A 12,680-nucleotide genomic window follows, 5' to 3' on the forward strand; every position below is an offset into this window, starting at 1 on the left:
AATTGTTTATGAAACACAGCAGGGCACAAATAAGTGATTTTCAAATATCAAAATAAATATATATTTTCTAATATAAAACTTTTCAGGGGACGCCTGGGTGGCGCAGTCAGTTAAGCGTCCAACTTCAGCCAGGTCATGATCTCGCGCTCCGTGAGTTCGAGCCCCGCGTCGGGCTCTGGGCTGATGGCTCAGAGCCTGGAGCCTGTTTCCGATTCTGTGTCTCCCTCTCTCTCTGCCCCTCCCCCGTTCATGCTCTGTCTCTCTCTGTCCCAAAAATAAAAATAAAATAAATAAATAAATAAATAAATAAATAAATAAATAAATAAAACTTTTCAGGTTACGACAGTTATTATGATCATGGTTACAAAACTGACCTAAAAGAACCATTTAAATACGTTATGTAATAACGTATTTCCTAGTATGTAATACTAGGAAAACTTTGAAACTCTGATCTACAAATGGTCTCCAGGAAATAAATAATTACTAAGAATAAGTCAGTTGTGTTCCAAGAGAAGGGTTTATAGAAACATTCTGAGAGTCGGATTTTAGTGAGAGCACAATATGGATTGGTAGAAAAGATAGCTTTATATGTAAACACTCTTGGGAGGAAATAATAGCAGGTACATGGATGAAAAGAAGGAAATGAGAGGCTTCTGCAGGGACGTCCCTATATGCCTGGGGTTTGAAAGCACTTGGGGAATATTAAAAAAGCAAATGCTGAGCCAGAGGGCAGAGAAATGGTGGTGGCCCTCAGAAGCCACATAAAGGCCACTATATGTCCACAAACAGGGAGGTAAAATTTAAACTAATTTTAACAGGGGAAAAATAATTTTAGTAAGTGCATGTGGCCAACTCATCCTCTAAGAAACATTCCCAGACCATCTCCATTCTGTAAGGTGCTTCCTGAGCATCAGACACGCCCCCAACAGCACTGAGCAGGCAAGACTGCACTGGTTGACATGGACCCTAAACCATGGGCTTGTCAAGAGCATACCCATGCCTTATTCAATTTGTAATTTCCAGAATTTAGTGCTGTGCCTGTCATCAGGTGAAACTTTAGCACATGTTCATTGGTTGCAGGAAAGAAAAAAAGATTCATGAAATTAAAAAAATAAAAAATGACCATTTCCCCTTCTTGTTAGCATAACTTCATTAGAGGTGGCTGGGATCAAAAAGAACACTGGGCTGGGAATCCGCAGGCCAGTGTTGGCCCAGTTCTTCTGCATATAAACTCTTACAACTTGGTTGAGCTGTTGACTGTTTCCACCTGACAGTGACAATAATGCTTATCTCACTTTTTTTTTTTTTAGTGGTGGTTGGGGAGGTGATGTGATATGGTTAATAAAAATAAATAGGCTACACAAATGCATAGTTAGCAAATAATTCAGTATATATTTGTGGAATCAGCTGAATCAACAAAATCCAGACCTAACATATACCTAGCTACTCTAAAGTTGTCATTCCTAATTCTTCATAAACCCTTAACTAATGATCTGTCCTTAAATGATTTTTGGAAGGAAGGAGACCTGCAAGGGATAAGGTCAATGGCATCAAAGGTGATATATAAATAAATATATGCAGAGAAAGAGATTCACAAGCCCAGAAGTAGCTATGCATGGGGAGAAGAGAAAAGAAATGAAGGAGAAAAGCATACTTAGAAGTTAGTAATCAACAAAGAAGCAGGATGCCTGAATAAGGAATGAATGCATGGAAAGAGGCTGTAAATAAAACTTTATGGTAAAACAACTGAAATTTGAACAAAAGCTGAATGGTAAAACTAGGGCACAATTTGGTGGCAATATTTTGAAGAGACTCAAAAGGCAAAAGTAGAAAGACCTGTGGCAGTTATGGAACAAGATGACTCTGTGGAAAGGAAGACGTTTCCCCTGTACAGGAATTAAAACAAAAAAGCTAGATTTTTTTGGAGGGCTAAATATCCATTTAATCCTTTAGGAACCAATTGCAGTTAGAGAAAAGAATCAGGTTAACTAGTGGGAAAACTTGAGACTATGAATGAGATTAATAAACCTTGAGGGTTCTGGAGTCAGTATCTAAATTAGACACCTGGCTCCAACCCTTGGGCACATTACTGCATCTCTATGAGGCTCTGTTTCCTCATATGTATGATGAAAATAATAAAAGCACTTACCCTATAAGGCAACACACAGAAAGTGTTCAATTAGTGTCAGCTAATGTTTATTTTATACTGCAAAAGAATGAGGATATCCATAAAATGGAATGCCATATAGCAAAGAAAATAAATGAAGTAAAGCTACACAAAATATTATAGATCCATCTCACAATACTGAATGAAAGAAGCAACCAAAAAACAATTCGTGATTCTATTGGTGAAGTGTCAACAACAAAACTAAATTGTTTACAGATGCATATGTGGATGGTAAAGATAAGTAACATGGATGGTAGAGGGACGCCTGGGTGGCTCAGTCGGTTAAGCCTCTGACTTAGGGTCAGGTCACGATCTCATGGTCCATGGGTTTGAGCCCCATGTCTGCCTCTGTGATGACAGCTCAGAGCCTGCATGCAGCCTGCTTTGGATTCTGTGTCTCCCTCTGTCTCTGCCCCTACCCTGCTCACACTCTGTCTGTCTGTCTCTCTCTCTCTCAAAAATAAATAAAACATTAAGAAAAAAGAAAAGTAACAAATTAATTAGCATTTGGTGGTTCCATTTGGTGGAAAAGAAGCAACTTAGATTTGGGAGAGAGTATGGGCAGCAGGGGTGGGTTCTGCAGTACTGAAAATGTTCTGCTTCTTGACTTAGGTGGTGGTCACATGGTATTCATTTTGTAATTATTTGTTAAATTATAAATTTCTCTCCCTCCCCCCTCCCTGTACATATACTAAAACTCACAGTAATTTTTTTTAAAGAAATAAAGAGGGACAGAAATTATGACAGGGCAAACCAGGAATGCAAATTCTGAAAAAAAAATATCTAAGAAAATGAGACAGTGGTAGAATCAGATAATACTAGTTACTGAGCACTTGACCTTTACCAGGCACTATGCTAAACACTGATTATTTCATTTACATCCCTAGGTCATTTAAGCTTCAAAACAACTCTTATTAGGTAGGTATGATTATGCCACTATACAGATCAGGAACTAGAGGTTCACAAAAGTACAGAACGTGCAGAACTCACACTTCTGAGAGGTCACAAAGCTGGAATTAAAACCCATGTTTGTCTTACATGAGAGCAGAGGTGAAGACAGAAGGAGAACAGATTATTATTGCAAGCTGGGTTAGGTAGAGTTCTCTGGTATCTGGTGCTATATCTGTGATAGTCATTTCTCTGATGTGCTAAGCACTGAGGTTCCCCAGGGAACAAGGTGGACATCATCTTATGTACTTCTGTTATCAGAAACGTGTGGCAAAATTAATACACTTTTTTGATCTCAAATTATTTTGGTTATACTCATAAACAGAATGCTGTTACAACAAAAAGAAAACCTCACCCATTTCAATACGCAATCTATCTTACTTTCATCTTAACCACAGGGGGAAAAAGAAAGCACTGAGCCTATTTATATCTTTCCACTGACTGTGGAATTCTAGGAAATATGTATGCAAACCTAAACAAAACTCTCAATATAAAATCATAATTATAATACCTAATTTGGGAAATTTAAAAACAAAGAATAAAACTAAAATACTGAATAATAATAGTATAGGAGCCAGGAGTTGGGTGCTCAGAACTATTCAGGGGAGAGGTCAATACATTAAATTCATAGTTTAAAAAACTATGATGAATAAGTGTAGAATTTGTTAAGTATGGTTTAAGTGAAACTAGAAGAGCAATTATTAAAACAACAGAAATAGACTATATTTCCAAACCAGTTGGTTGTGTTGGAGGGAGAGTCAGATGGTGGGGAAGAATGGGAGAGGGGATTTAGCACAAAAAAAAAAAATTAATTAATTTAGAAAAAGGAAATTGGAATAAAGCACAGGAATAAAAGATAAGACAAAGAGAAAATACAAAGTAAAATGGTAGAATTCAGTTCAAATATATTTGAATCACAATACATGTAAATGGTCTAAATTTGCTATTTAAGAGATTGTGAGAAGAATTTCTAAAAAAAAAAAAAAAATTAAATGCTGTTTACAAAAGAAATGCCCCAAATATAAGGGCACAGACATGTTAAAAGTACAAGATATATATAAGAAAAAAATAAAGCAAGCAAATACTAACCAAAATAAAGCCAGAGTAGCTATGTTATTTTTAGATAAAAAAGCATTAAGGCAGAAAGCATCATTAAGTATACAGAGTCAATAAATAATGATAAAAGGTTCAAGGTTCAATGCTTCAGGAAGAGATAACATCTGTGTGCTCAAAATAAAACAACCTCAAAATATATGAAGCAAAAGTTAATAGCTGCAGGGAGAAACTGACAAATTCCACTATCATAAGGAGAGATTTTAACACACAATAATTGATTGGTGGAGCAAACAAAAATTTAGTAAAAATAAGGACAATTTAATATTGCATATCACTTGGCATCTTATTAAAATGAAGAACTTTAAAAAAATGAAGATCTTGATTTCATAGGTCTGGGGTGGGCCTTTAAATCTACATTTCTTTCTTTTCTTCCTTTTTTGTTTTAAGTTTTACTGAGATATAATTGACAAATGCATTTTGAATAGACTTCCAGCTGGTGCCAGCGTTGCTGGTTGAGGGACTCCAGACTGAGGTAAAGCCCTCCCCTGGAATCCACAAAGTCTGGGAAAGCCTCTCTCCAAAAAAAAATAAATCAAAAGGAAGGGAATTTTTTAAAAAGGAAAGAAAATGTTTTCACTAAACCCTTAAGATCATATTATAAATCTGCTTATACACATGGACAGAGGAAACTCAAGAATTCACCAAACAGATAAATGATGCATAGCTACTAATCTACAAAAACAAACTCACCATACAATTCCATTAATAACTATCCATGCTAGTGCACTGGAAATACTATTTAATTTACAAAATACATATTCATTGTGTAGCAGGAGCTACAGCTGCCTACTGCAGCTGATTTTTTTTTAAATCACTTTAAATTGTTTATAAAGCGTTCTACAGAACGTACTATTAAAAATATATAATGATGGGGCACCTGGGTGGCTCAGTCAGTTAGGCATCTGACTTCAGTTCAGGTTATGATCTCACAGTTCATGAGTTAGAGCCCAGCGTTGCGCTCTGCGCTGACAGCTAAGAGCCTGGAGTCTGCTTTGGCCTATGTGTCTCCCTCTTTTCTGCCCCTCCCCTACTCGTGCTCTGTCTCCGTCTCTCAAAAAGGAATGTTAAAAAATTATATATAAAATGATACGTGTGTGTACATATCCATATATCTATTCCCCAGAAATAGTGCTGTGATTTATTCCATGTTTGCTGTATATTTTATAGGCTTACAGAAAAGTTAATATTCAGGACCCACTCTTTCCTCCCAGCCATATAACCACCCAATCTCCCTGGGCTTCAATTTCCTCCTTTATATTGTGACTGAAATTCATTCATTCGAAAAGTGTTGCCTGCCCACCACATAGAGTAGACAGTCTGGTCCCAGGTAGGAACCGGTGTCTTGGGAGGTCTTGCTAAGGTGCTGAGGAATCAATCCAAGTGTAGAAAGTATGTTTCCACTCAACACAGTGTTTCCCATAAAAACAGATTTCTTTATTACTGCAATAAAAACAACACATCATAGTGCTGTATACTAAATTGCCATAGGGCTTTCTAGGTTTTCATAAAATGTTTGCATTTGCTCTTTCATGTGACTTCTGCAACAGCACTAGGAGGTACTAGTTGTAACAATACTCGTAGTAGCAGCCTCTGCATCCCCCACAAGACCTGCGCTAGACCCAAACTCCTGGAGGGCAAGGCCATCCTTTATTCATCTTGTGCCCACAAGCCTGGCTCTGCCTAATGCATAGAAGACACAATGAATGTCTGCCAAAGCCTCTAGTAAGCTTTCAAATACATTAATCACCATTCCTGAATTTTAAACACTGTGCCTGATACTCATTAGCTCAGCTTCCCTTTGATTCCACTCACAGTCTCCACAGTGACAAAAGCCCTTTCATGAACCCTAATTAGAGAAAACCTTTCCTTTCCTTTCTTTTCCACATTACCTATTTGATTCAGTGTTGAAAAGCCTATATTCTATTTTCATTTTTTCCAGAAGGTAAAGATCCATTTCTTATTAGTACAATGTAAGATTCATGAAAACGGGCTTTTTGTTGTTGTTGTTGTTTTGTTTTTTGTTTACCTCCAGAACCTAAAACAGTGCCTGGCACATAGTAAGCACTCATAAAACACATCTATTCTAGAAACTTCCTTAGTAGCTGTGAACTATTTGTCTAGGACTATGCTCTAATAGAAAACTCCATGTGGCTATTACAAAGAACATAATGTTTTAAAGGAAAAGATTAAGATGTTTCTTCGCAGGATCAAAATAAAATTTTAATTTAATCTTACCCTAGAAAGAGACTTTTAAAATGTGAAGGCTGAAGGTGAAAGAATAATGCGTACATGCTTTGCTGCAGCTTTTTAATCAAAAGGATCCTAATCAATGTTGACCATGAGTGTCTGGATTGCATAATAACAAGCATGCCAGGTGGTGGAGGACAAAAACAAGAGAAGTCATCAAATACCTCCTTGGATTTATTTTGTAAATAAAGCATGAGTTCCAGTTAGCATGCATCTGATTGTACCACATGGTGTGGACGCTTTTGGTCTTTTGCTTGTTCCTCTTAAAGTTATTTTGCTTGTTATTTGCAATAGGAAAATGAGGTTTTAAAAACTTGTGCACAGTGTACTGCCCCCTGACACAGTCTATGCAGTTATTCAGACACCCCAGTACTGGTCACCTACTATGTGTCAGGCATTGTGCTAGGCACCAGGAATTCAAAGATAAAGGATATCATCCTTGTCCTTTGGGATTTTACAACCCACAAAGGGGAATATTCACAAAACAAAACGGAGAGCTGGGTGGAAGAGGACTTACCCTGAGACATCCCCAAGGGAAAGGGGAGTGAGTGTTGTAAAGGAGAAGGGAGGTGTGTTTCAGAGCATGGGCCAAGGTCCAGACACCTGAGAAAGCCTGATGTAATCAGACATGCTAAACCACCGGTGTCCCAAAAAAGGTGGGGTGCTGGGACCACAAGAGAGAAGGGTGGTCAGCTCCTTAAGGGTCTTATTTGCCAAACAAGGAAGGTTAAATTGTGACTTGTAAGCAGAGGGGAGCCACTGAAAAGTTTTAAGCTGGAGAATACAGGATCAGATTTGCAAATGGGACCAGAAGGGATTATAACTAGAGGTAGAGAAACCAGATGGGAGGCTGCTACTGCAAAGGTGGTGGCCTCCACTAACATAAGAACAGTGGGCAGAAAGAGGAGAAAATAGAGTAGAAATATGTTAACGAAGAAGAATCAACAGGATTTGGTGACTAAGAGTATATCAGCTGGAGGAGAAGCCGATAGTAACAGCTCATGCTTACTGAGTACTCACTGTGCACCACACATATGCACCTACAAGTACTGTTGCAGTGACCCCATTTTACAGATAAGAAAACTGAGACACAGGAGGTGAATCCCTTTGCCCAAGGTATTATGGTTAGTATGTTCCAGAAAGAGAGGAGTCAAAGAGGATTCCCAGGGGTCTGGCCTAGGTGCCTACATAGAACACAATGGTCCTTGCCAACCTTTCCAGGTTGTCACACTCTAGGAACATGTGGTCCTGGCAGCTACCTTTATGCGCCCTGCCATCTCTCCCCTTTATCTTTGTTCATGTTGTTGTCCTTTGCTGGAATGTCCTCCTTCTCCCAATTAGCCTCTTAACATCATCCCCTCCAGGGAGCTATTCCTGACCTATCCCTCACTCCTCCCAGCCTCCCCCCGCCCACTACAACAACACTGCATTATAATTTTTTGTTTAGAAGTCTGTCTCCTCTAGCTGATCCTGCCATCTATGAGAGAAATAATGAGATCTCACTCATTCAGGCCCTCCTAGGTCCAGGCTAGAGCCTGGCACATACTTTGAGCTCAGCAGCTGGAGAGCTGGAGTTATTCTATGGGAAACAGGTAACGGCGGGGGGGCGGGGGGCGGATTCTCCTTTGGACACATTGAGCTAAGCTGAAAGGCCAGAGAGGCATACAACTAGAGAAGTCTAGCCAACAGCTAAGTATAAAAGCATAGCACACACAAGAAAGAAGTTCTGAGCTGGTGAGTTCCACTGGGGAGTCACCGAAATAAAGACGAAGTCGCACGAAGGGAAATTATGTCGTATGCTCTCTGCCCCATTTCACTTCCATGTTGCATGGTTAGGCTTGGCTTCCTCTTCTAATTACCAGTACTGAACGTCTGCCCCCCATTGTCTTTTGGCCTTTGCTCAAGCCATGCTTTTTGCCTGGAATTATCCACACATTTGTTCATTTCCTTCCTCCTCCTAATTAACAGTAACCCCAGGCTCCAGAGTCAAACTCTAAATCTGCACTGGGGTTCCCCATTCATTATGTGAGGTTAAATAAGTTCCTCAACCTATCTATGCCTCGATTTCTTCAAATGAATATGGGGCTAACACTGGACGAATTTCTTAAAAGTTGTTGTGAGATTTAACTAAGGTAATTCACATAAAGTACCATTATTATGTCCCAGCATACCCCACACTTCTACTTAAAATACAAAAAACTTCACCACCCCAGTTTAAAGGCATCCCACCAAGGGACTGACTCTGCACTCAGGGTCATTGTCCAGCATTTGGTAGGTGGCTAATCAATGTCTTCCAAATGGTTGAGAGTAAGATTATAAACTCAAGGACACAACCCAGGCAAACATCAATATAAACAGAACTCCAAAAAGAAGCAACTTAAGAGATAGGAGGAATGGGGTGGGGGGCGGGGGGGGGAGGGAGAATAATTATAAGAACAATACTGGCTCTGATTACATTTCCTTCTTGTCTTCTATTTGCTCTCTCTGCTCAAGCCACACTGACCTTCTAGCTAACCCTGAACATGACAAACTCATTCCTACCCCAGGACCTTTGCTCTCACTATTCCCTTTGCCAAGATTGCTCTTTCCCCACATAAGGCAATGGTTCATTCCTTTATTTCATTTATATGTCTGCTGAAATATCTCCTCAGAGACACCTTCCCTAAAATAGCCCCCACTGTGCTCTATAAGCAACTTGGGCCCCATATTAAGCCTCTTCAGATACGAAGCTGACAGGTCCAAACATAAGTCATCTTCCTGGTTCAGACTAGAACATAGCCCCTCTGCCTTCTTTTGCATAGCCAAGAACAAATCAAGTCCCAGCCATTTCTCTCTAAAGGAGACTTGTCACCCATCCTTGGTGTCATGCACTTGGTTATATAATGAGCTAAAAGTGGATAAGAACCCAAACCATTTAAAAGACAAGCAAAGAAAAATCAGTGGTGAGCTCAAAAGGTTGAGGCATTAAAAATCCAGGATTTTAAAAACTGCATCATCCACTGAACATATATTTGTTAGAGTGCATATTACAGTTACTGATTACCTGAATCTCATTTCACATTTCCAGAATATATAAGCCTAGACGGCTGTCTAAAAGTAAAAATTCATGCTAAAATACAGAACAAGTTCCAATACAGGATCAAAAATGCATATTTGGATGGGAAGTTAATGAGGTTTACTGGAGGCTGCTGCTAATGAAATGCATACATAAGCCAAATTTCTCTCTCAGGAACCTAAAACACACGGTCTACAGTATAACTGTTCATTCTGTGCTAAAGATAGGACTAAGGCATTTATTAAATCAGTCAAATGAATACAAAAATTGAACCCTATAAGTTCCAGGAAAGAATCTTAGATCATCCCCCATCATGATATCTAAATCCAAATCCAACAGAACCAAAAGGGAACATTTTTAAAGCAGTTCAGTTGTCAGAGAGATGATTTGTAGAAGGTTCCAGACTGGGCCAAGCTCTCATCAGATAATGATCTCGACAACATTCAGCAGGTGAGGAATATACTGAATGTCCTCAAGTTTGTTTTTCCTTAACTTGTTCACTAGAATGGAAACCCTGATGGACTAACTTATCTTGTCATGTCTTGGGTCACTTTGCTATGGGATGAAGAACTAATGTGCACTTTGTGGCCAAGTGTATTCACCACGTTAGGGATGGAAAGAAAGAAGAGCGTGTCAAGAATATATTTAAAATAGCACAAATTCTAATTGATATATATATATATTTAAGTCTGTTTTAGTTCCCTTAAAGGCCCTAAAGAGAAACCTGTGTAATTCTTTGTTGCCAAAAAAGAAACAAACAAACAAACAAACAAAAGGTCTGCCACCCTTTTCCTTTAATTACTGAAATATACTTGCTTTTCAAAAACAATTTCACTTCTTCTGATTTCATTTTCTCTACCTAGGTGCCCAATTAAGCTTTTAAAGTTTCTAGAAATTTAAAGAACTGATTATTATTAACTATCACTGACAGTATCCACAGAGTAGCATGTGAAATCCAACACGATGGATCACTGATCAAAAAAGGTGTAAAAAATAGATTCCTGACAATGAATATGCCTAAAACACCATCAGAATGTTGGATTATCCCCAGATGGTAACCCAAGAATGACAATGTTCTGTGTTAAATGTGTGGCAGGAGTAAGAACAATTCACAGCCCAGCAGAAGATGCATTAAGTTAAAAAAAAAAAAAAAAAGTCACTAGTATGCAATTGGTAATCTTCTCACAATTCCTCATCAGTTCACAAGGATCAACTGCAAACCCTCAGAGCCACCTGAGTGATCCCTTTAAACAGTTATATCCCCCGTTAAAAAAAGACACTGACTCCTTTAACCTTGGTAAAATGAGCAGGGGACATCACTGGCCTGCAGAATGAAGCCTCCATACCAACCATACCAAAGATCAGCAAATCCACCGCCCCCCGCCCCCCCAAATCCGAGGCTTGGGAGATGTCCCTGCAAAACATTTTCCAACAATTGCTCATCCGCTTCACGTTTAAAACGCGTTTAAAACGCCAAAACTAGATGTTATCACAGCAACTGATTGCCAGGGGAAGAGGGGGGGAGGTCTACTTGAGTTTCTCCCTCCTATAACCCAATCTCGGCAGCATCTCTGACAAAGGTCTACAGAGAATTGCTTTTTCCACGCAAGCAGGAATGTTGATAAAAAGCCTTGTTGGCTTCCCCAGTGCAGTGGGATTTCTAGCTGAGTTGGAAACCTTCATACTGTGATTTTGCTTTCCTCAGAACTCTGCAATGCCTTTAAGAAATAATAATAATAAAAATAAATAAATATATATATATATATATATTTTTTTTTAACCCAAAACGGTGGGGGGGGGGGGAATGATGTCTTCTATTCCCATGGAACTTTTATTTACAAGCTGATTTTTTTTTTTTGCATTAAAAGCATATTTTGGTGCATATTATTTTAACCCCACAGCATCTGTCAGGGAGATGTTCTCATCTCTAATTTACAGATGGAGAAATACAGAAACAAAAAAGTTTAAATAACTTGCCCAAGGTCAGTCAGGGACAAGGCAAGCGCTGACTGAACGCAGACCTCCCAACTCCCAAGCCTCGCACCACTAGAAACGAACTTAACACCCGTTCCCTTCCCTTCGGTGCTCTGAAGCTAGTGGGATTTTTCTGGAGACACAGAGCTCCCAGACACCTCCCAAATTTTGGGCGTTTTTACCCCCACCGACTCCTTTTGCACATACTCCCTTCCCGGGTTTCGGGCAGCTCCAACCCCGCAGAGCGTCGGACCCCCAGCCCCACGCAGTGCGCGCTGCAGCCCCCTCCCTTCCTTCCTGACCCTCTCGGGAGCCGAACCCCGAAGTTCCCCAGGACGCTCTGACGGCTTCCCGGCCCCGCCCGCCCCAGCCGCCCCGAGAGCCCGCGATCGCCCGCCGTTACCGTATGCCGTGAGGGAGGCCATCCTGGCTCGCGTCCTGCCCAGGCTGGCCAGGGCTTCGGCCAGAGCTGCCGCCTGCGCGCCGCGCCCCTGGACGGCCGGTGCCTGGCCCCGCGAGTGCATGCGCTTGGCTCCCGCGGCGCCCGGCCGCCCCGCTGCTGAGCATGCCCAGTCAGCCCGCCGCGGTCGCCCCGAGAGGTGCCCGCGGCTCGCAGGTGCCCCTGGCCGGGTCTCGGCTGCAAGGGCAGACGGTCAACCGCGCTTCGGGTCCCCGTGCTCCGGGTCCCCGCGGGGATTGAACCTGCAGCGGAGGACTGGCGACCCGGAGAGAGGAGGAGCGAAGCAGGCGGTGGGAGGTGCTGGGGCGCGCGGCGGATGTGGCCCCAACGGGCGGACGTCGGGCAGGACCCGGCTGGGTCCACTCCTAGCAGGGTGCCCCTCGGGGTGGGGGCTACAGGGTGACGCGGGCAAACGTGGGATCGGGGAGTCCCGAGGGCGCCACAGCCTCCCGGACCTCGAGCCTCCAGCTCTTTTCCTAGGGAAGTTCCACTGGACAACACGACTGGGGACGCAGGGGGTGGGACCGGCCGCCTGTGACTCTAGGGCGCGATTCCCAGCGTAGGGGACAGTCTCAAGAAGGGTTTGCCTCCGAGGCCGAAGCCCAAGGGAGAGTGGCAACTGTGTCCCGTGGATTTTTATTAATGAAGTCCTTGACCGCTAAGTACAGACTTCTGACCCCAACAGCCCAGACCTGTCCTAGGGCATCATCCTG

At 41.5% G+C, this 12,680-nt stretch overlaps 1 protein-coding gene across 3 annotated transcripts in view; it reads right to left on the reverse strand.

Moving 5' to 3' along the window:
- ANO4 (anoctamin 4) overlaps nt 1–12,349 on the reverse strand; it is a 428,017-nt gene extending 415,668 nt beyond the window's left edge. For 2 of the 3 annotated variants that reach the window (XM_086712550.1, XM_025926582.2), the window contains exon 1: nt 11,911–12,348. In XM_086712550.1, the coding sequence (XP_086568676.1) occupies nt 11,911–12,031 (121 nt within the window). In that variant the 5' untranslated portion in view covers nt 12,032–12,348. Of the gene's footprint in view, nt 1–11,910 lie in introns of all 3 variants that reach the window. The other variant, XM_086712549.1, reaches the window with a different exon arrangement.
- Nucleotides 12,350–12,680: the final 331 nt, after the last annotated feature.

The sequence above is a fragment of the Puma concolor genome, chromosome B4 (genome assembly GCF_028749965.1).
Source record: "Puma concolor isolate L17-30 chromosome B4, mPumCon1.1.hap2, whole genome shotgun sequence".
Taxonomy (NCBI): Eukaryota; Metazoa; Chordata; class Mammalia; order Carnivora; family Felidae; genus Puma; species Puma concolor.